Raw genomic sequence first — 19,624 nt, forward strand, 5'->3', positions numbered from 1 at the left:
GGTTGTCATGAATCATTTTTCTTTCCCCTCGTTTCTTTTCAACGCCATTCCAACTGTCAATAGATATCCATCATGATTTCAATGCAACTGGCATGAGAAACTCTACTGCTGCACAAAAAAAAAAAAAAAAAAGTTCTTGGACGGCCTAGTAACCGAAATGGACGTATCTAGACACACAAGTAGTAGTTGACATGTCTTGATTTTAATACTCACATACATGATTATTACACATTTATATAAACTTGAAATCTCCATCACAAAACATCCTTGCACGATATCCTCCTGAGACCAAGCCTATTCATTTGTGTCATCTGTGGCGGACATTTATTTATGGTCTAGATCTTTTTGATCTCCTGACCTTTCCAATGGTGTCAGGTGTTCAGGTGAAATGCAATTAACTTCAATATCTTGCTCAGACAAAATAGACACTGTTGGAAACAAATGAATAGGCTGGCTCTCGGGGGTATCTGTCAACACTGCTAAAAAGCAGTTGAAATATATTTACAAGTTCATTCAAATAAGTTTTCAATTTTTCTTAGCATTGTAGTAGCATGTATATTTTCTGTCCCACCTGTTATATCTGTAGTATGACCTCTGAAGGTCAGATTTTTACAGAATGCCTCTGTGCGATCAAAGTAATCTAATCTGAGCTGCAAAATAAAATCAGTTCATATGCCTTTTCTTTCCATACCAACCTAGGAACATTTCTACAACATTTTTGCACTTTCAGACACACTTCTTATTTTATATGTCATAATGTAATCCCAGTAAATTATTGTTCTAAATCATTCATTTCCAGTCCACATCAGTGCTGTTAATAGTAAACAACAACAAAAAAGCAGAAAGTTACTTTTTCCAGCAAGTATGTGGCTTTCATTAACAATCGTTCATTGATTACTCCTAAATTCGATCCAGTCCTCAGCTACATCGATTTTATTGTGCCTGTTTAATCTGTAAATTCCTGTAAACGGACCAATCAGGTGTGGTGATGATCCTACAACTTGCTTTGTTTGAGCTTGTCGATGTGGTAGCACAGTTTGAGAGCCGGCCCCAGCTTCAAGCCGAGGTACTTCATGATCATGTCACTTTTCAGCAGCAACAGGGCGTTACCGTCAATCTCCTGCAGGAGGCGCAAGGGAGGGCGTATCAGGAGGAAGAGCAGATAGAATGTAGATTAAACTGATTTATTTATTTAAAGTTCACATTTAATATTATTATTCAAGTCATGCAGAAATGAAGATTTGACTTGCTTCAACTACTACCGTGACTCAATAAGATGCTGTAATGTTGGTGATGCTTAGATTTTTATGCCTGTAATATGTCTTCATTTGTTGCGCCAAATCCAAAGTCATACTGCCACAATTGATGCTAGCTGTTAGCATGCCATTGCCATTTTGAATTAGATTCAGTTTAGAGTTACGGCTGTTATTAGGGACATATTTTTCTATTTTTAATTCCTAAACAGGCAAGAAATTTCAGGATTTTAGAGAAATGTAGGAGCACGTCAGAATTTAAGCAATGGCTGTGACGGATGCCAAAAGTGGCCTCTGTGCCCAGTAAAGCAACAAGCTTACTAAAAGCAGTAAGCTAGTAGAGCAAAAGATTAAGTGTGGCTGTTGTAAATAAAGTATCATTTTCTCTTTCCAGTTTGGCAGTAAACTTCAAGTTGAAGCTCACGTGTTTTCTGAAGACGTCGGCGTGTGGTCCGAGGGCGTTGGGGTCGGCATCCCTGACGAACCACACCACGTCGTCCACGCTCCACGTGGAAGGATCCTTGCCGGGAGGCGGGGCCTTGGACTCCTGTGCGGCGTATCCCCCTGACAAAAACGAACCATCGTGCACACAGTCAGACAATGGACGTACATCATTCACTCACTGAACTGTTGTTATGAGTCGTGGGGACCGATTTGATAGGAGAGGTGTTACTGTGTCTGCTCTCTTGACACCTCTTTTGCTTTGTTGGGAACGCTTGTTCATTTTAATGTCACTACAAAGCCTGTTGTTAGCTTCTTTATTTATTCTCCCTCCCGTTACAGACGGCTACAAGGTTAGCATTTTTGTTGTTATTGTTTTGTGGTTGCCAGTTGGCTTTAGAACGACGTCATGAAGGGGCCGCGGCGGCCACAAAGTGAGAGGCGTGGCTTCAGTCTATTACTTCCTGGTTACCGGTTTACTTCCTGTTTATAATTGTCTGTCCCAAAAAAAGCACATTTAAGAAGAAATGAAATCACCAAAGTGCCAAATGTAATGTATATGCATATATTTTAACTGTGGAAAGTTTAAAATACGATATCGGGCCTTGTAACAAGAACAGATGACAGATGATGATTGGCTGAAGACCAAACAAGGGTATCCCCGGCCTATGGCCTCACCTGTCCTGTTACTTTCCACAAAAGCGTTGGGGCTGCCCGGTGACTGCCTGGAGGCGGATGACGTGTTTGAGAACTGCTGCGACGCACGGAAGCCGTAGGGGGACTTTGGCGAAGACGAATACGAGGAGGAGCTGATGGATCCAAACACAGACTCCCTGTGCTCCGCAGACGGGTAGCGCTTTGCCTCAACCTGCTCATGGCGGTACTCCTCGACAAGAGAGGTTTCAGCTAAGGGGCGAGATGGAAACGGGTCAGAAGAGGCTGCGAAAACATTGTGTACGTTTGCGATACGGCGGGGATGTATGCACAGATGGCGCCGAGTGTTTTACCGTCTGAGTGGTAGGAGGCACGCTGGCTGATAGGCTGGTCGCTGAAGAGATTCTCGCAGTGCAGGCTGCGACAAAGCTTCTTCAGGAAGCGCAGCACATAGTCGATGCTGTTCACCACAGGCAGGCTCAGGAGGTGCTGCTTGCCGTCAAATGTGGCTGCGGTTCAAATGCACAAAATGATAAATATACACACACACACACACACACACACACACATAGAGTAGCTTATCCTCACAAGGGTCACAGGCTTGCTTGTGCCTATCCCAGTTGGCGAAACTTTGGAACTACATTTGTATGGTTTTTGAAACTTAGGGCTGCCATTCAATTGTAGTTTTGTGTTTAGCTGTGTTTTAGTCAGCAACTCCAGATGATTCGTGCAAGAACATCCGTTTAATTTCTGTTTCATCTGCTGGAAAATCGCATCGATAATGACTGCTCAGCCATATAAAACTTGTTACGTCGTCTCTAGATGTATTTTTATCAGAAAATCCAGAAGACAGATCGTGTGACCTCATCTATTTCATTTTGAGATATTCTGTTGGAAAATTGCCTTCCTAATGACAATGCACAACAGTATGCATAAAACTTAGAAAATAAAGGCATACAAATGTTTGAAAATGAGTCACAATAACAATTTAGCAACAAGTTGCTTCATGTTCCTATTCATTTGCTCTTAGTTTGAAAAAAAAAAGTATGTTTCCTGACACAGTATTAAAAACTTCAATTTTGATTTGCTGATACCTACAGATCTTTTGTTACAATCTTATGTACAATCTTAGGTGCCTTCATACACTCCCATTTGAGAACACTTATCACACTTGAGGAGCCATTGATCTACCATTTATCATGAACAATGTCAAACGCAAGCTCTGGATGAAGCCATGTGGTTGCCCTTTTAGTCAGTTCAACGAAAACGAAACCAGATGGAGACTGGAGAGATGTGCAGGGTGGAATGTGTGAAAAGCTACCAGATATCTTTTCTCCCCCGTATCCCTGCGTGAGCAGCGTGAAGACCGTCTTCTGCTGGAAGGCGCTGTCAATGCATCCCTGCACAGCCTGCTGTAGCACCACCGACGGCCGGTCGGGTCCGAAGTGGTCAGGCAGCTGCTGGATTTTCTTCCGGTCCAGGTTGGGGCCTGTGTTGGCCTGCTTGTTGATGTAGATGCACACTAAATGCAAGAAGTGCATAGAAACAATTTGACAAATTTTTCAGCAGGCCCGATGAGTGTGCAAATTTTAGTGACTTTTTGTGCATGTTTAGGCCCTCACGTTTGTGATTTATCTTGGAGAATAATAATAATAATAGTAGTAATAATAATAATAATAATAATCTGGGGAGGAACAATAGGGACTTCGCAGTGGTCACTGCTTGGGCCCTAAATATTTGCAGGGATTCTTAACATTCAATTAACTCACTTAATAATTGGCTCATTGAGTTATTGTGAATAACCCACAACATTCTTCAGAAAACACTGATAAACATTATTTATATGGATATACAGTAGGCTTTGTATATGAAGTTCAATATGCTAATGATCCTACCTGTGAGCACTTGGGGTGTTGCTGAATGGGGGACTGTGGCGGCGTCCTGAGGGATGGAGCTCATGTCGGGTTCTGGGGTGCTACTGGGTGGCGAGATGGCCAATGGCGTCATTACCATCCTGGGTTTCAGCTGCAGAAAAACAAGACAAAGTAAGTAAAAACACATTTGTTAGTTAGTTGGATTTCATTGGCAAGCTATTATCATGGGTTTCTGGAAAAAAAAAAAAAAGGATGAGATGTGATGTGTCATGGTGTCAGGATGTGTCGCATCAATCATTTCGGCTATTTAAGTGCTGTCAGAACGAGAGGGCGAGGCCAAATTATTCTATGATATTCACATTACTGAAGCTTGCTCTATTCCCTGCTTTTTGTGCTCTAATTTGGTTAGTTTTGTCACTCCCTTCTTTGCAACTTAAGTATTCTTGAAATTATATCAGTCAGTAGTACCGTGATCTCCACCTCCCTCATTCAATTTGAGTGTGTTTACTGTACTGCCTCTTTCCACACTGATTTGCCTGACATATTATGAGTTTATAATTTGATATTCTCAGATCGCCTTTTGCATGCTCTCTTTGTTAATAAATTTATGATTTTCGTACATACGCACGTCTGCGTCCAGTACGTTGGTGTCCACTACTTATCATTATTCATCGTATTACAGTACAGTACTTACATATAATGATGTAAGTTTAAATATAATCCTTCCCCATATAGAGAAACAAACCATACATTTTTCAACACCAATACTTGTAGGGTTCATGCTTACTCTGTTGCTTTTTATATTTATATATTTATTGTCTATATGTTTATTGTGGAGCGGCTCGGTGACCAAGTGAATGACACGTTTGCCTCAAAGTTAAAATAACCCGAGTTCTTCCTGTGTGGAGTTTGCATGTTCTCCCCGAGCCCACGTGAGTTCACTCCAGGCACTTTGGCTTCCTCCCAAACTCCAAAAATATGTATGGCAGGTGTATTGGACATACTAAATTGTTCTTTGGTGTGATTGGGTGGCTGAGTGGTTGTTTGTCTCTGTGTGCCCTTTTTTGGCTGGACACCAGTTCAGGGTGTTCCCCGCCTACTGCCCGAAGCCAGCTGGGATAGGCCCTGTTTTTGGCTACAACAACAAGCCTGCAACCCTTGAGAGGATAAGCGGCTCTAGAAAACGGAAGGATGGATGTTTATGGTGTATATATTGTTGTTGGTTTATATTAGCCATGCTCCATATGGCAGAGGGGACTACCTATGGAAATTAGCATTTGGCTAATTTAGTTTTCTGTTTGAAATGTTCATTCATGTAAACTGTGGCTCTGCGACAAACGAAAGAGGGAAACATTTGAAAAATTGATAAATATGCAAGGTGTTTACCATTGAAAAACGATCCTTTGAATTAGAGGTACAAGCAAAACAAAAAAGGTTTTTCTTCCTTCTGATCCTTCTCAAACTCGTCTATATTTATTATGTTGTGATTGCTCACGATAAATCATAAATTATAATGGATCAGACCAGCTTGGTCGAATTAAACTAGCATCCCACCGGCATCCCCACGCCCTCGCCGCCGCATCCTGACCTTGAATCCTGGCTTCCTGCCTCTCTTCTTCGGCACTTTGAGCGGCGGCAGAGAGTCCACGTAGCGACTGGCGAAATCCATCTTGGCCACGCTACGCAGCGGGGGCCTGCCTCGCTTCCTGCCCGGAATTTTGCTCGACTGAACGGGCATGAAGGAGGATGGCGCCACCGCGGCCGATTGCATCTCACCGCCGTCGTCGTTGCCGTCTGCTCTCCGCTGCACCGTCACTGCAGGTGCACTCATTTGGAGCTGTTAAAAAAAAAAAAAAACTGGTGCTTATATCGCACAACATACCCAATAACAAAGGGGGAAATACTTTCTTTCCAGCTCATGACAAAATCATTGCATCTCTTTTAATGTTGCCGCAGGCTGTAATTAGACTATAGCGCATTGAGGGGTAAATGGGTGGGGGGCTGTTTCGAGGGGGCAGGACGGGGGAGGGGGGGGGGGGGGGGGGTTCGCCAAGGCTACCCAGCTATGTAGTGCAATTATCGCCCAAGACAGCGTACATCATCTAACCCGCGTAGGAGACGTCTGTCGACAAAGGATGTAAACACTCACCACCCAACGCAGACAAGCAGGAGGGGTGTCCCGTCGCGCCTGTCTCGTTTTACCGTTCCACGGCGGATGTAATGGTGCTGCTCTCAGTGTGTGTGTGTGTGTGTGTGTGTGTGTGTGTATGTACGGCCAGATGGAAAGAGAGAGAGTGTGTGACAGTAGTGCCTCGAGGTAGTAGCAGGGTAGTAGTGATGGGGTTGCTCTGTTGTCATGGCAACAAGCCTGTAAGCCTCGCATGTTTTGTCTGCAGCTCACTGATGTGGATGTAAAAGTGCACTTTTGTTCCTGCACTGACGAAAGAGGTTGCGCCATCATATATGGTGCTCAAATACAAAGTCGAGTCAATAAAATGAACATGGATTCAAGCCCTTTGAGACCTTTGTGATTGAGCACTATGAATTCGGACTGACATATTTGGCACAATGAAAACTGTCTCAGTAATTAATTAACGTGGACATAAGGTATTCAACATTTTTCATTACAACTTTCTTAGTCTATTTTAATTTCGAGAGCACAGCATCGTTGTTATTCGACTTTGTTACGTGGATGTTTAATCATAAATGCACAGCAAATCTCACTTGGATCAATGTCAAAAGGAAACTCAACCAGAAAAAAATCTTGACAAAATATTTGATGCACCCTTACTGGTCTGAGAATATGACTGTTATTCTGTTTGGAGAATATGAATTAAGCATAAAAATCCAACCTTTTTATCTATCACAGGGACAGCCATTTTGCCATTTGCAATTGCCTCAGGTAACGACCAAACACATCTTACCAGCTTTCTTGAGTTTGGTGATGTGACGTCCAAAAGCAGAGCCGCGATTGGTTGCTTTATATATTCATCTTTGTCTTAAATATGTTCGTTGTATACAGTACCATATTCTGTGCTGCAATTGGCTTCCAGTTAACCTAAACTGAAGAAATGTTTCCCTCTGCCGGCGTTCAAAACAAACTACAGGGTTTTGTTTACAGTCACTTTTTCCATAAAGTTATTTTGAATCAAGATGGCGGTGTGGATGCCGCTGTCTTCCAAGATGTCACCCTCAGTCTCTCTCGGCTGCACTTTGCTTCGAAGAGGGCCACATTCCACAATCAAACTGCTCAAAAGCGCAATGTGTCGCAGACGAGGTGAGACGTGTTATTGGTGAGTTTGCATTTTTATGATCGACTGTGTTATTCCAAAACTTAGCCAAACTCCCCCTGTAAAAGTCGGCGAAGAGCTGAATGCTCCAGTCAAAATAAACATGATAATTCCTACGTAAACTCGTTCGAACTTACCTTACTTTTCGCGTCCGATCTGATGTCAGTCCCTCAGAACATCTCCATTGTTCCTTATTTTGTTCGTCATTGGCATGTTTGTACAGTAGTTGTAGGAAGTGACGAATAGTACTCCATATGCTACGTTACTGTAGGTAAACATTCAATGATTAAATGACACAAAACAATAATTATCAGCCAAATCTTTTAAAGACGATTTCAGAGATTTTTATCATTTCCCGGGACAAAGATTATAATAGTTATGACCGTTTAAAAGCAATGAAAATGCACCAATTTCAATTTGCGATTTTCAAACATTCATATCTCATTAAATGCTTCCTATTTTTTAAAGCAAGGCCCATACCTGCATTTCTTTACGTCGCTCGAATACCTCACACCTGATTCAAATAATCAGCTTATCAGCAAGCTTTGCAGAAGCCCGATAATGCTCCTGTCCGTTGAAATCAGATGTGTTAGAGGAGGGAGACATCGAATACATGCAGCAATGCAATGATCACTATGTACATATTTTATCCTAATAGATGCCCTGCACAAAGAGTCTAGAATGAATAAGCACATCGTTATACATCGCCACAATTCGGAGGCATTTATAGCTGATAAAATTCATGAAATTGATGTTGGAAGCAACACAAAATATGAGCCTTAACAGTAGGTCAGTAAAACAAACTGTTGAAACTGTCATGTCATGTCGCTGTTTATCTACGAAAAGGTTACACAGTAGAAGCCCAGTGTAAGACAGAGAGGAGCAGTGACTTCAACGGCCCCCTGGATCACTACAGCGGGCTGGTCCAGAATGGGACCCTGCGGGAAGATGAGCACCAGAGAGCCGTGATGAGCAAGCTGGACCAGCTGCACAAAACACTCCGTGGCTATAGCAACACACCCACGTCAATCTTCCAAAAGGTACACCAACTGTAATATTTTAAAATCCACCATAACAAACTAAATTATTTCAAGTCAAATGTGTTGAAATTGCTCTTAATCACAAAAGTCACAAAGGGCTTGAATCCATAAATAATCCCCCTTTCCTGATTAATTTTTGATGCACATTAGGACAGAATGTTTCTTGGAGCCACCAACTATTGAATGTTTTTTTAATTTCTCCTAACTAGTTCACCCTAAATAATCCGCCATGGAAAAGGTCGTTAAAATAATAGCTGCTAAGTCCGCTGTGTAACATCTCCCCTCCCTGCAGGCAAGTATGGCTGCATGCATGTTGTCTCGACAAAATGTTTTCCCTGCTTTTGTAAGCCCGCTTGAATCCAGTTTTTCTGAAATGGTGGAATTTTTTTTTCCGTTGATGACATTGATGCTCTTGTTAATTTTTATTTCAATTTTAGACTAACCTGTATATGCTGTAAATAAGTAGTCAACAGTTGTTTAAAGTAGATGTATTTTGCTTTTTTCTATTATGTTAGAAAGAATACAGTTTTAGGTATCCTATCATGTTTTTTTTAATAGACAATCTTATTTATAGTCGACGTGACAAGTGAGAGGGCGCAAAAGGTTTTCGGTTTTGTAGAGGGGGGGAGCACTGCTTTAATACAACCAACGAAAGCAAAAATATATTTGAATGCAATTTTTCTGATGAATTTTCAATCTAAATGCCACATTCAAAGTAAAAATATCATGAAATTATTATTTTTTTAAATTAGTTCAAACAGAAGCAAGATATAACTTAAAGTATTCCAATTAAAGAGCTTCTTTCCAGCAAAACGTAAACATATGGGTTTTAAACAACATGAACAATACTAAAATATTTAGTCATATGGTTTGAATGGGACTGATTACAGTATTTTAAATTCGGCCGTTAATGCTGTGTATGGGAATTAGGGACACACGTATGTTGGAGCGCCACTCTGTGGTCTAAATAAGAAATTGCACCCTTAACTTGGAACTTAAGTAACTTGAGAGCGCAAAACAAGAACAGGTCAATTGTAGCCTTAAGAGGTATTTTCCCCTAATTTCCTAGTTTTCCATGTTTAAACTAACACCGTTTTTTTTTCATCTTTAGCAACACAGAGAATTAATTTAAGTTTCCTCCTCTTGCAGTTTTTCGCCAAGCCGAAACCTCCCAAGGGTTACTACATTTACGGCGATGTGGGTAAGAGATCCTTCTGACCGTATCGCCTCTTTTATTTGATACCAAAATGACACGTGATATTTATTTCAGGCACGGGTAAAACCATGGTCATGGACATGTTTTACTCTCACGTGGAGACAGAAAAGAAAAACAGGGTTCATTTCCATGGTTTCATGTTGGACGTACACAAACGTGAGTGTAATTTTAGAGCTTGGACAATGTGATGTTACAGTAATGATGACACCGTTTTAATCCTTAACCTTAATTACCCTTACTTTTCTCTGTTATTTATTTTGACATCTTGTATGGTTATTTATATTTGACATTTTCAGACATATATGCTTCACAGCAATCATGAGAATGACAAACGTTTGTCAATGAGTGGGGCGCTGATATCATTTTGTATCATACATAGTATCCTTCCAATATGTTGTCATTTAATTGCTATCAATATCTTGTTACTGCTCACTTCTATTATCGCAACAAGACTTTTTATTTTTTGCATGTGATTGCGCAGGGATCCATCGGCTTAAACAGAGTCTGCCAAAGAGGAAAGCGGGCAAGATGGCCAAATCTTATGACCCCATCGCCCCCGTTGCCGAGGAGATCAGCGAAGAAGCTTGCCTGCTCTGCTTTGACGAGTTTCAGGTAACGACGACGTTTTGATTCATTTGTGGATGGTGCTGCTGATGATTGTGTGGCGCCTCACCGCGTTGTCTCGTCGTTCTAGGTGACTGACATCGCCGACGCCATGATTCTCAAGCAGCTGTTTGAGAACTTGTTTCTCCACGGAGTGGTCGTCGTGGCAACGTCCAATCGGATCCCTGAAGGTGAATTGAATTGGATATTAGATGCTCTCAAATTAGAGGGGAAAAAAAACTATATTTCACACAAAGATTGACGATAAGCTGCACCCGTGTGTATATAAGCTGCAGCAGCAAAAATTGAGGAAAAAAATTGTCGCGGATAAAATGCACCAGATTATAACCCACAGGTTATAACATCAGATATTTTTGAAAGATGGCACATGGAACTTTTTCAATCTTATTCAACTTTAGTACAGTAATTTTTTAAACTGCATTGTATAATACAATATTTTTTTAAACTTTTTTGAATGCATTCACATCTTTTCAGTTCTGTTTCATAGTTGTTCCATAAATTAACACCTTGAACAGAAAAAAAAAAATTGCCTTACTGGTGGCTTGCCCCCTGGTGGCTGGTAAAAAAAATAAATAAGTAAAATAAACTGCAGTTAAGGTACAAGACTACAGAGCTCAAATCATGAGAAAAAAGTTGCGGTTCACAGTCCAAAATTGAGGGTAAATTAAAAAATGGAATATGATATAGATGAATTTGAATAGGAAACACGATTTATTTAAAATAGGAATTACACGACACTATTACATTTACATTAGAAATTACTGCTAGGAAGATTTTCAATGAATTTGAAAAAAAATGTAAAAAAAATGTAAAATGTAAAATGTAAAAAAAATCTATAAACATAGAATTGTTTGAAATTTTTTCTCCCTCTCTTCCAGACTTGTACAAAAACGGGTTGCAGAGGGTCAACTTTGTGCCTTTTATTGCTGTTTTGCAGGTAAGATGTCTTTAGTGTGTGTGTGTGTGTGTGTGTGGGGGGGGGGGTGTTAGCTTAAACACCAAATAATCCAACATAGCACCACTCAGTCCAACTGAATATTGTGCAGAAATATTGCCAAACTCTTCGTCTGGATTCAGGAATCGACTACCGCAAGAGGAACAGGCCCTCCGCTGGGAAACTTTTCTTCCTGTAAGACGTCCGCACATCTTGTAACATTTTTTTTTTTTAAACCATTATTTCTCCCGCCAATCATTATTGTGTTGACATCAGTTCCAGTGAGCCGGATGCGGAAGAGACGCTCGACAAGTTTTTTGATGAGCTGGCCTTCAAGCAGAATGACAGTTAGTCATTTGTTTTTATTGGTCATATTTTTATTATTAGTATGCTTGGGTAACAAAAGTTGTATATACTCTACAGTAACGCGGCCAAGAGTGTTGAACGTGCACAACAGGAAAGTGCGTCTCAACAAAGCTTGCGGGACCATTCTGGATTGCACCTTTGAGGAGTTGTGCGACAGGGTAAGGTTGTCAATAAAAAGTATTACAGATCATAACATAACAACTTCATAGTTTCATCTCAATTTTGTTGAAATCCAATGAAGGAAAGAAAAACCCTCAGCGGTCGCAGAAATAACGAAACAGAAGAAATTCAATTCAAAATAGATATATGCCAATGAAAATCGGTTCTTTGTCAATTGACATGTCACATGACATCACTTACGCTCAAGGCTCGGGTAATCAATCGTGGCTCACCTGTTGGTCATGTGACATTCACTAGCTGAGCTGTGATTGGTCATCACCCAAGTCCTCAGCATGTGATGTCATTTGTCAGCAGCGATATTAAAATGTATTTTAAGTATACATGAGAAATGATTTAGATGTCAAATTAATTAGACAGAATAAAAACTCTTTACAGCTGAAAATGACTAAATAAGTGGACTATCATCAAATTAATTATAGACAGAATAAAAACTTATGACTGAAAATAGCTAAATTGGTGGAATTTCCCTTTAAATGACCAGAGATGGGAAGATCAAGTCCAGAAATTAAAAACCCTTCCACAGTTTGGCTTTAGCCACGTGTGCTTTCTAACAGGTAAGCTAACGAGCTCCATTGACTGCAAGTTGATTAGAAGCACCTGTGGCTGAAGCCAAACTGTGGCAGGGTTTTTACTTTCTGGACCTGGATTTCCCATCTCTGTAAATGACAATGGTTTTTAAATTAAAAATGGAAGTTTTCCTTGCTAAAATCAACAAAAAACAAAAAAAACAAGCAGACATATTCAATGGAGCACTTGTCATTTCGTTTTTGATCCATTTTTTTTTATTGTAAAAGTATGTTTTCACTTTTTTTTATTTTGGACTAGCATACTTCAACCACACACAGATTTGTTTTTTCATTCGCCGCCAGCCCGGTCAAACTGGATTTTTGACGCCTATAGCCGTCATTGGCAGCGAATTAATAAATTTCATATCAACTGTAAACGTTACCACAATTTAATGAATGTTTTGGTTTAGAAACGTCTTCACTGAGCCACTTGAGTTCCAAAAACAAGCTTCCGACGTGTCGATTTTGCGGCATGTCTTTGTAAATTAGTCTCAGGAAACGATGGAGCTTCTTTCTGATTTCAGCCTCTCGGGGCCAGCGACTACCTGGAGATCTCCCGCCTGTTTGATACCGTCTTCATCCGACACATCCCGCTGCTGACGCTCAACAAGAAAACGCAAGCGCGACGACTCATCACGCTTGTGGACGCGCTTTACGACCACAAGGTTTGATCTTGCCTTTCTTTTAGGAGGGACATTGTGCTTTTTTTTTTTCCTCCAATTTTAGCTTCCAGATGTTTTACCAACATGTCTGGCTTGCTTTTGTCATTTATAGCATAAATAAGGTGGTTCTGTCCCATACTAGCGAGTCTCAGTCGACTTACATAATTGTTTTAAATAATCAATTTACTGGAGGATGCGGATATATTATAAGCATTTCCACCACTGAGACTTAAAGTTTCACTATTTCTTGCACACATAAGCATAATTTAGAACGTTTTGTCTTTTTTTCTGTTATCATATTACTTATATACTGGAGAGTGTGTGTATTTTACTAAGTTGCTGCTTTGATACTCTTAAGTGCATTTTCACCACAGAGACTACATGTTTCACTGTTTTAACCATATGTAGGCGTGTATATAAATAAATGTTATTAAGTATTGTTTTAAATTACAGTATATCTTTATATACTTGGGAGTATGGGTTATTTTTAAGCAGCTCTTAATGCAGAGCTACGCACACAAGAACATAGTGAAAATAATGATAGCACGCGTGTGAAAGTATGAGCTGTATTTTTATTCTTTATTTATATACATGGTATTATTTATTTTTATTTTTCATATTATTATCATGCACCAATCGGAGCAACGATCCCAATTTCGTTTTATATATGCGTGGAATGAAAATATAGGCATGAGACTGTACGTCTCACTACTTCATCCACAAATGACGTTACCCAAATACTGATGAGTTTGAATATTTTTAAGCTGCTGCATTGGAGTCTCTTAAATGCATTTTTGCCCCTGAGACTACATTATTTCACCCATGTGAAGACCGATATGTAAATTTGAACATTTTCTAATGTTTTCAATTGGGGCCTTGTGGTTCTTGAAGAGCGCAAAACCCAAAAAAGCCGAATCTCGGACTCGGTGCAGGAAAGTTCACTCCGACACATTTCCGAACATTTTCAAATAACCAAACATTGATTTGAATTTTACACTTCATGGGTGGATGTGGACTACAGACACCCAAATATTTGCAAAGAAAGGTTGTCAATATTTGACGTTTACCTGCGTGCTGTTTCAGGTGCGTGTGGTAATCCTGGCCGATCACCCGCTAGAGGAGGTCTTCGTCCTCGAGGGCGACCACGGCCACGACGAGAGCCACATCCTCATGGATGACCTGGGACTCAAAAGAGTAGGAGATGAAGAGCACTCGACTTTGTTGCAATACGCTACACAAATAAAAGCCTAATAACTACATTAGAGAGGGAGACTACATTAGAATTGATCATCAAAACGACTTTGACTTTGTGTCTTGACAGGACGAGGCGAGCAGCCTGTCCATCTTCAGTGGTGAAGAGGAGATGTTCGCCTTCCAGAGGACCGTCTCCAGACTCACCGAGATGCAAAGTGAAGAATACTGGCTGGAGGGAGACCGCAGCGCCAAGTCCAAAGCCTAAAAGAGATCCGCATTTTGCACAGTTTTTTTTTTTCCTTTACTTTTATTTATGCCAAATGTAATTGACAAATCATTTTGTTTGTAGGGATGAAAACAAAAAGTACAAGAAAATATTTGAAGGTAGTTTTAGGGCCACACTCTCATTATAAAGTTGTATATTTTTAAAAAATGTACAGCATAAAGTTGTATTTTTATGAACGAATGACCAAATTTGGAATTTGATACCTATGACATTACAACTCCAGGCTCAGAAATATACCGACATTTTTCTCAAACATTGTCCTCGAAATATTCAAACTTACATCTGTTTTCTGTAAACCTCATGATCTCGTAAAAGTATTTTGTAAATATCCCATTTTTTTTAAAGCATGCCTTTCTTATAGCCCAACAAAATGCATCTGTACAACAAAACTGCCATTATAAGACATTCTTTAACTATTATGCTTTGATGTTGAAAATATGACTTATCTCAAAGATTTTATGAAGTACTGTATAAATACAAAACTTTATTCTCTGCGTATTACTTCAAACTCGAATGTATACTTGAGATTCAGTCTCAGATAATCTTGTACGTAAATATATGAATATAAGCTTACTCATTACAACTTAAAAATCACCAATACACAAAATCCGTTCGAACAATCTAAAGAATGTGACTTTTTGTTGGTACTTTATGACTTCAATCTTAAATCATAAAACGTTCTTCTCATGATATGACTACTCAAAAATAGGCAGATTTTTTTTTTTTGTCCACTGTGTGGCCCTAATACACCTTTATTGTTTTTAAATGGAAACGGGAAAGAAACACTACTCACTCCAACTGGTGCTTGTGGGAACATACTTAAAGATGTTGTACAGGAATTATTTATGACAATATTTCTGCACTTTAAGACCTGATTTTTTTCACATGAAACTTTTATCGCAGTGGTCCAACTGGAAGAAGCTGAGAGGAATGATTTAAAATTTCATTCATCAAAACATGCAAAATTGTCATGAGTTTTGCAATTAGTCAAATTGCAAATCGAAATGTCCTCAAATTAAAAGTGCATAATCTTATTGTACATGCATGCTTTTTTGTGTTATATTTTATATCTGTATTTCATTATTGTCAATTTCACCAAAAAAAAAAAAAAAAAAAAAAAACACAAGTAGGAGATTTCAAGGCAACACCATAACCACAAATGGTCAAACTAATATTAGCAGAAAACGGCTAATGTTAGAAGCTAGTTCTCAGGATTTGGGTCCTGTGTTAGCTACCAGTTTTGGCTGGCTTGCTTCAGAAAATAATAGCAATTTGTAATTTTTGTCAATGTTTAATGCTCAATTTGTCTGTGTGCTATAGAATCTTACTCAAGCTTACTTGCTTCCACTATAAATTATTTTATTTTTGTCTTTTTTTCTCAATTTTAGCTTGCTTACAACAAAACCTGACATTAACCTTAGAGCCATTAGCTTTACCGCAGTGATGCTCAACGGTATGTGGCACCACTAGTAATATAGTGTGTGGGCTCCCTCTAGTGGTATGTAAAAGAATTAGTCCAATCGCATTAAACGTTTTAGAATTTATTTGCGTATAATCTACTGTTTGTTTCTTAACTTTTTTTTCGGCACGTTTTATAAAATTTTGCTCAGTACCTTTTACACAAATTATTTGTGGTCATTTTACCTCGAAGTGCAGTATTAAAAGTCTAATATTGTAACAGTGGCTTCCACTAGCAAATATACAATTAATTACTTTTTGGGGGCTTTTTACTATTAAAAAAAAAAAAATGTGAGGGGGGGGGCGGTGGATTTTTTTGGGCATCCCCATGGGAGGGGCGGAGAGTGACGTCACAGCTCCATACTGTCGCTTTAATTCGGAGCAGCGCAGAGGAGGAAGAGGAGGACGAGGAAGAAGAAGAGGTGCAGCGGCTGAATTGTGTCGTTGAATGAACGTCATGCATGTGCAAACGTCACCTCGGAGCTGAAAGCGCCGCTGAGCGGGAAGCATTTCTGCAGGGAAGAAGGCGGACGACGAGGAGGTGCAACTATGAAGATGCCCAAGAAAGTCGCGGGAGGAAATGGTCAAGATGGCAGCGGAGTGACGTGTTAAATGCTTCTGGGTGCTTGCGGAGGAACGCCAAATCGAAACCCCCCACCCCCACCCCCTTCTTTCCTCTTTTCCTCTTTCAGGTCCGCGTGGAAAAGCCTGCACAGCGATGTCCGCTTAGCATGCATTCCAGCAAATAGACGGCCCCCGCCCCCCTTCTCCTCCACCCCACACATTGATGGAATGCGACCCGAGTGACTTCCCGACCCACTCAGCGCCCACCGCGACATGGCCGAGGCCAGCGAGCCCAACGTGGAGATCGACCCGGACTTCGAGCCTCAGAAGCGGCCGCGCTCTTGCACCTGGCCGCTGCCCCGTCCGGAGCTCGGCGCGGCGGGCAAACCGGGAGCGAGCGACGCCGATGTCATTCCGGAGGAAGAGGATGACGACGATGAGGCAGGAGGAGGGGGAGGAGGCGGCGGTGCGCCCCGGGAGGCCACCGGGGCTCTCACGCCGAGCTCGCTCGCTCCCTCCGGCCTCCGCCTCACCTCGCAGCCCCGCACCGAAGAGGCCGCGGACGGCTCGCTGTCCTCGGCTCAGCCGGCGTCGGCGTCGGCGTCGGCGGCCGCCGCTGCCTCGCAGCAGCTGCGGAAGTCGTCGGCTCGTCGGAACGCTTGGGGCAACTATTCGTACGCGGACCTCATCACGCAAGCTATCGAGTCGTCCCCCGAGAAGAGGCTCACCTTGTCGCAGATCTACGATTGGATGGTCCGCTCCGTGCCCTACTTCAAGGACAAGGGAGACAGCAACAGCTCGGCCGGATGGAAGGTGAGCCGTCGCGCTGCACACCTGCGACACCGACCAAATCACTCAGCTGCAAATATTTGCAAATATATACACGAAGAAACAAAAGCGGAGGGTCCAAAGTGAACCCTGTGCTTCCGGAGAGTAGGCTCCTTCACAAATTCGCTTTTGCCTTATTTTGTTCCAAAACGTAAAACCTTTTACTTCCACGTGTTCCGACCGTTTGCCAAAATACTGGATATTGAATGCGAGTCCTTAAATTTTACACACAGCTCCCTGTAAATCATTAAAAAAAAATCCACCTTGTGTGTACAACCTTTTTGCATGCATTTTCTCCTGCCAAAATTCTACAACCAACTGTAGATTTAGCTGATTTCCCAAATTTATCCAAAACTTTACATGAATGTGGACACACATTCCCACTGCTGACTCGTGAGATTTTTATATATTTAGAATTCACTCAACCTCACATGCAGAGGTCGTGGGTTGATTCCAGCTCCAGCCTTCCTGCGTGGAGTTTGAATGTTCTCCCCATGCCCACTTGGGTTTTCTCCGGGTACTCTGATATTTTTCCTTCCGCATTCTCAATATCATATTCCTGATTAGGTGCTGTATATTGGACACCAAATTGCCTTAGGTGCCTTTGTGAGTATGAATGGTCATTCGTCTCTGCGTGCCCTCTGATTGGCTGGTAACCAGTTCAGGTGTCCTCCGCCCAAAGACAGCTGTGATAGGCTCCAGCAAGCCCGCGACCCTTGTGAAGACAAGCGGTTAAGGAAATGGATAGATGGATGGATTATACTTAACCCATATGTTGTTATCCTGAGGCTTTTTTTTCACATTTCACTTTCCAGCCATAACTCGAGATGAGCGCTTTATGCTAGCAATGAACTCAACTCAGCTCACTTGACTTCACAATGAAAACTTGAAAAAATGGAAAAAAATGTCAATTCTTCAAAAATTGGTTAAGAAAACTTCAAAATGCAAATTTCAGTGATTGAATTTTTTTTTATCTTTGTCTCTATTTGTATTGTAAACAATAGAATACATTTAACTAACCTGCCCAATGTTATGGCGCCTCTTTTTTTGTCCCGCTTCATATTTGACGTTGAGGATTATATTTCAGCCTGGAAAACCAATTCATCTGTCATGGAATCAAGTCTGACTAGAGCTTTGCAGGATTTAGATGTATGTGTGTGTGTTTGTTTGTTTGTGTCAGGAAATAGGCTTTTAATCCTGCAGGGAACAGAGAATCAGAGTTGATTCCTGGGAATTTTTCTTGAACGACTGCACGTTTTTTTTTGTTTTTTTTTAACTGCTTCCGTTATCTTTCAAGGCCGCCCTTGCTGACATGAACTGCTTACACCAACAACATGGCTGTGCAGGAGAAAGAGTTTAGAAAGAAGAAGAGATCATTTAGAAAAGCAATCAATAGTTCAAGACTTTAAAGAGGAAGTCACTTTTTTTTTACCATATGTTCATGCATTCTAATTATTATTGCAATGGAAATATCCAAACTAACAGGTTAAATTGATCAAGTTTTAAAAAAATATTTTGTTCAAATGTTAAGCATGTTGATGAGTGACAGTTGTGAACAAGTCTCAAATCTCAAAATTAAGAAGAACAAAATTCGGACGTTAACATCGCACGCTCATGATAGCAGAACCAACAAAGGTCTCATAAGAGCAGATGAGATATTGGGAACTTTAAGTTTTAAATTTGATTTCAAATAGAAGTTAACGTCCAGAATTAAAATTGATCGAAGCTGTACGAGCCCTGTCTTTGGTTCTTAGCTCATTCACTGCCAATGACAGCTATTGACGTAAAATATAAATTTTACACAGTTAAAAATTAAAAATAAATATGTATTTAAGAAAAATTCAACCTCCTACCACATTTTAATTTATGACCATATATCTATTACACGTTTGCTGTTTTTTTTTGTCATACAAGACAAAAAAAACAACACATTTATTTATTTTTTAACAAAAAAGAACAAACAAAATTCACATTTTGTTTACCGCAGGTGTGTTTGGTTTATGAATTTGTCTCTGTAAAGCACTCATACGTTATAGCTGACGTCAATTCAATACGACTATAGAGTTTATAGTCACATTGTGGTGAATTTCATAATTTTCATAAGTCTGTGTTATAAGGCGGTGTTATTTTTACAATTAATTGATCACAAGCAGGGGTGTCAAACTCATTTTCTTCCTGGGCCACATTGTGATTA

General features: G+C 40.5%; 3 protein-coding genes across 6 annotated transcripts in view; 2 read left to right on the forward strand and 1 right to left on the reverse strand.

Moving 5' to 3' along the window:
* Nucleotides 1-180: 180 nt before the first annotated feature.
* scml4 (Scm polycomb group protein like 4) lies at nt 181-17,396 on the reverse strand. 4 transcript variants are annotated; one of them, XM_088432642.1, is made up of 13 exons: nt 17,331-17,396; nt 14,499-14,555; nt 14,168-14,279; nt 10,442-10,556; nt 7,993-8,450; nt 7,650-7,777; nt 5,811-6,059; nt 4,244-4,373; nt 3,670-3,870; nt 2,702-2,857; nt 2,373-2,600; nt 1,678-1,817; nt 181-1,120 (listed from the first exon to the last, which is right to left on the reverse strand). In XM_088432642.1, exons 7-13 carry the CDS (start codon nt 6,051-6,053, stop codon nt 995-997), a joined length of 1,224 nt encoding a protein of 407 aa, XP_088288768.1. In that variant the 5' UTR covers nt 6,054-6,059; nt 7,650-7,777; nt 7,993-8,450; nt 10,442-10,556; nt 14,168-14,279; nt 14,499-14,555; nt 17,331-17,396; the 3' UTR covers nt 181-994. The 4 variants fall into 4 exon arrangements, with proteins under 4 accessions (XP_088288768.1, XP_088288769.1, XP_088288770.1 ...); XM_088432643.1 differs by lacking the exons at nt 14,499-14,555; nt 17,331-17,396 and having other exon boundaries at nt 14,168-14,451; XM_088432644.1 differs by lacking the exons at nt 7,650-7,777; nt 7,993-8,450; nt 10,442-10,556; ... (1 more) ...; nt 14,499-14,555; nt 17,331-17,396 and adding an exon at nt 7,147-7,279.
* afg1la (AFG1 like ATPase a) lies at nt 7,361-15,619 on the forward strand. The gene is made up of 13 exons (XM_088432645.1): nt 7,361-7,499; nt 8,359-8,552; nt 9,702-9,753; nt 9,823-9,924; nt 10,250-10,380; nt 10,463-10,562; nt 11,271-11,329; nt 11,439-11,521; nt 11,603-11,673; nt 11,750-11,850; nt 12,963-13,103; nt 14,184-14,294; nt 14,422-15,619. The coding sequence occupies exons 1-13, from the start codon at nt 7,376-7,378 to the stop codon at nt 14,557-14,559; spliced, it is 1,407 nt and encodes a 468-aa protein (XP_088288771.1). The 5' UTR covers nt 7,361-7,375; the 3' UTR covers nt 14,560-15,619.
* foxo3a (forkhead box O3A) overlaps nt 16,422-19,624 on the forward strand; it is a 9,369-nt gene continuing 6,166 nt past the window's right edge. Inside the window, exon 1 of the mRNA XM_088432633.1 lies at nt 16,422-17,415. Within this exon, the coding sequence (XP_088288759.1) occupies nt 16,876-17,415 (540 nt within the window). The 5' untranslated portion in view covers nt 16,422-16,875. The remainder of the gene's footprint in view (nt 17,416-19,624) is intronic.

This window comes from Hippichthys cyanospilos, chromosome 14 (genome assembly GCF_059441005.1).
Source record: "Hippichthys cyanospilos isolate Australia breed blue-spotted pipefish chromosome 14, RoL_Hcya_1.0, whole genome shotgun sequence".
In the NCBI taxonomy this organism is placed as follows: Eukaryota; Metazoa; Chordata; class Actinopteri; order Syngnathiformes; family Syngnathidae; genus Hippichthys; species Hippichthys cyanospilos.

What these genes read in the sequence shown, in the direction of transcription:
- afg1la (XM_088432645.1), top strand. Translation starts at nt 7,376, where the DNA reads ATGGCGGTGTGGATGCCGCTGTCTTCCAAGATGTCACCCTCAGTCTCT. An exon ending in GGCCTTCAAGCAGAATGACA is followed by an intron (nt 11,674 to 11,749) that starts GTTAGTCATTTG and finishes TATACTCTACAG; the next exon opens with TAACGCGGCCAAGAGTGTTG. An exon ending in ATGACCTGGGACTCAAAAGA is followed by an intron (nt 14,295 to 14,421) that starts GTAGGAGATGAA and finishes GTGTCTTGACAG; the next exon opens with GACGAGGCGAGCAGCCTGTC.
- scml4 (XM_088432642.1), bottom strand. Translation starts at nt 6,053, where the DNA reads ATGAGTGCACCTGCAGTGACGGTGCAGCGGAGAGCAGACGGCAACGAC. An exon ending in GCAGGAAGCCAGGATTCAAG is followed by an intron (nt 4,374 to 5,810) that starts GTCAGGATGCGG and finishes GTTTTTCTGCAG; the next exon opens with CTGAAACCCAGGATGGTAAT. An exon ending in CGGGGGAGAAAAGATATCTG is followed by an intron (nt 2,858 to 3,669) that starts GTAGCTTTTCAC and finishes TTTGAACCGCAG; the next exon opens with CCACATTTGACGGCAAGCAG.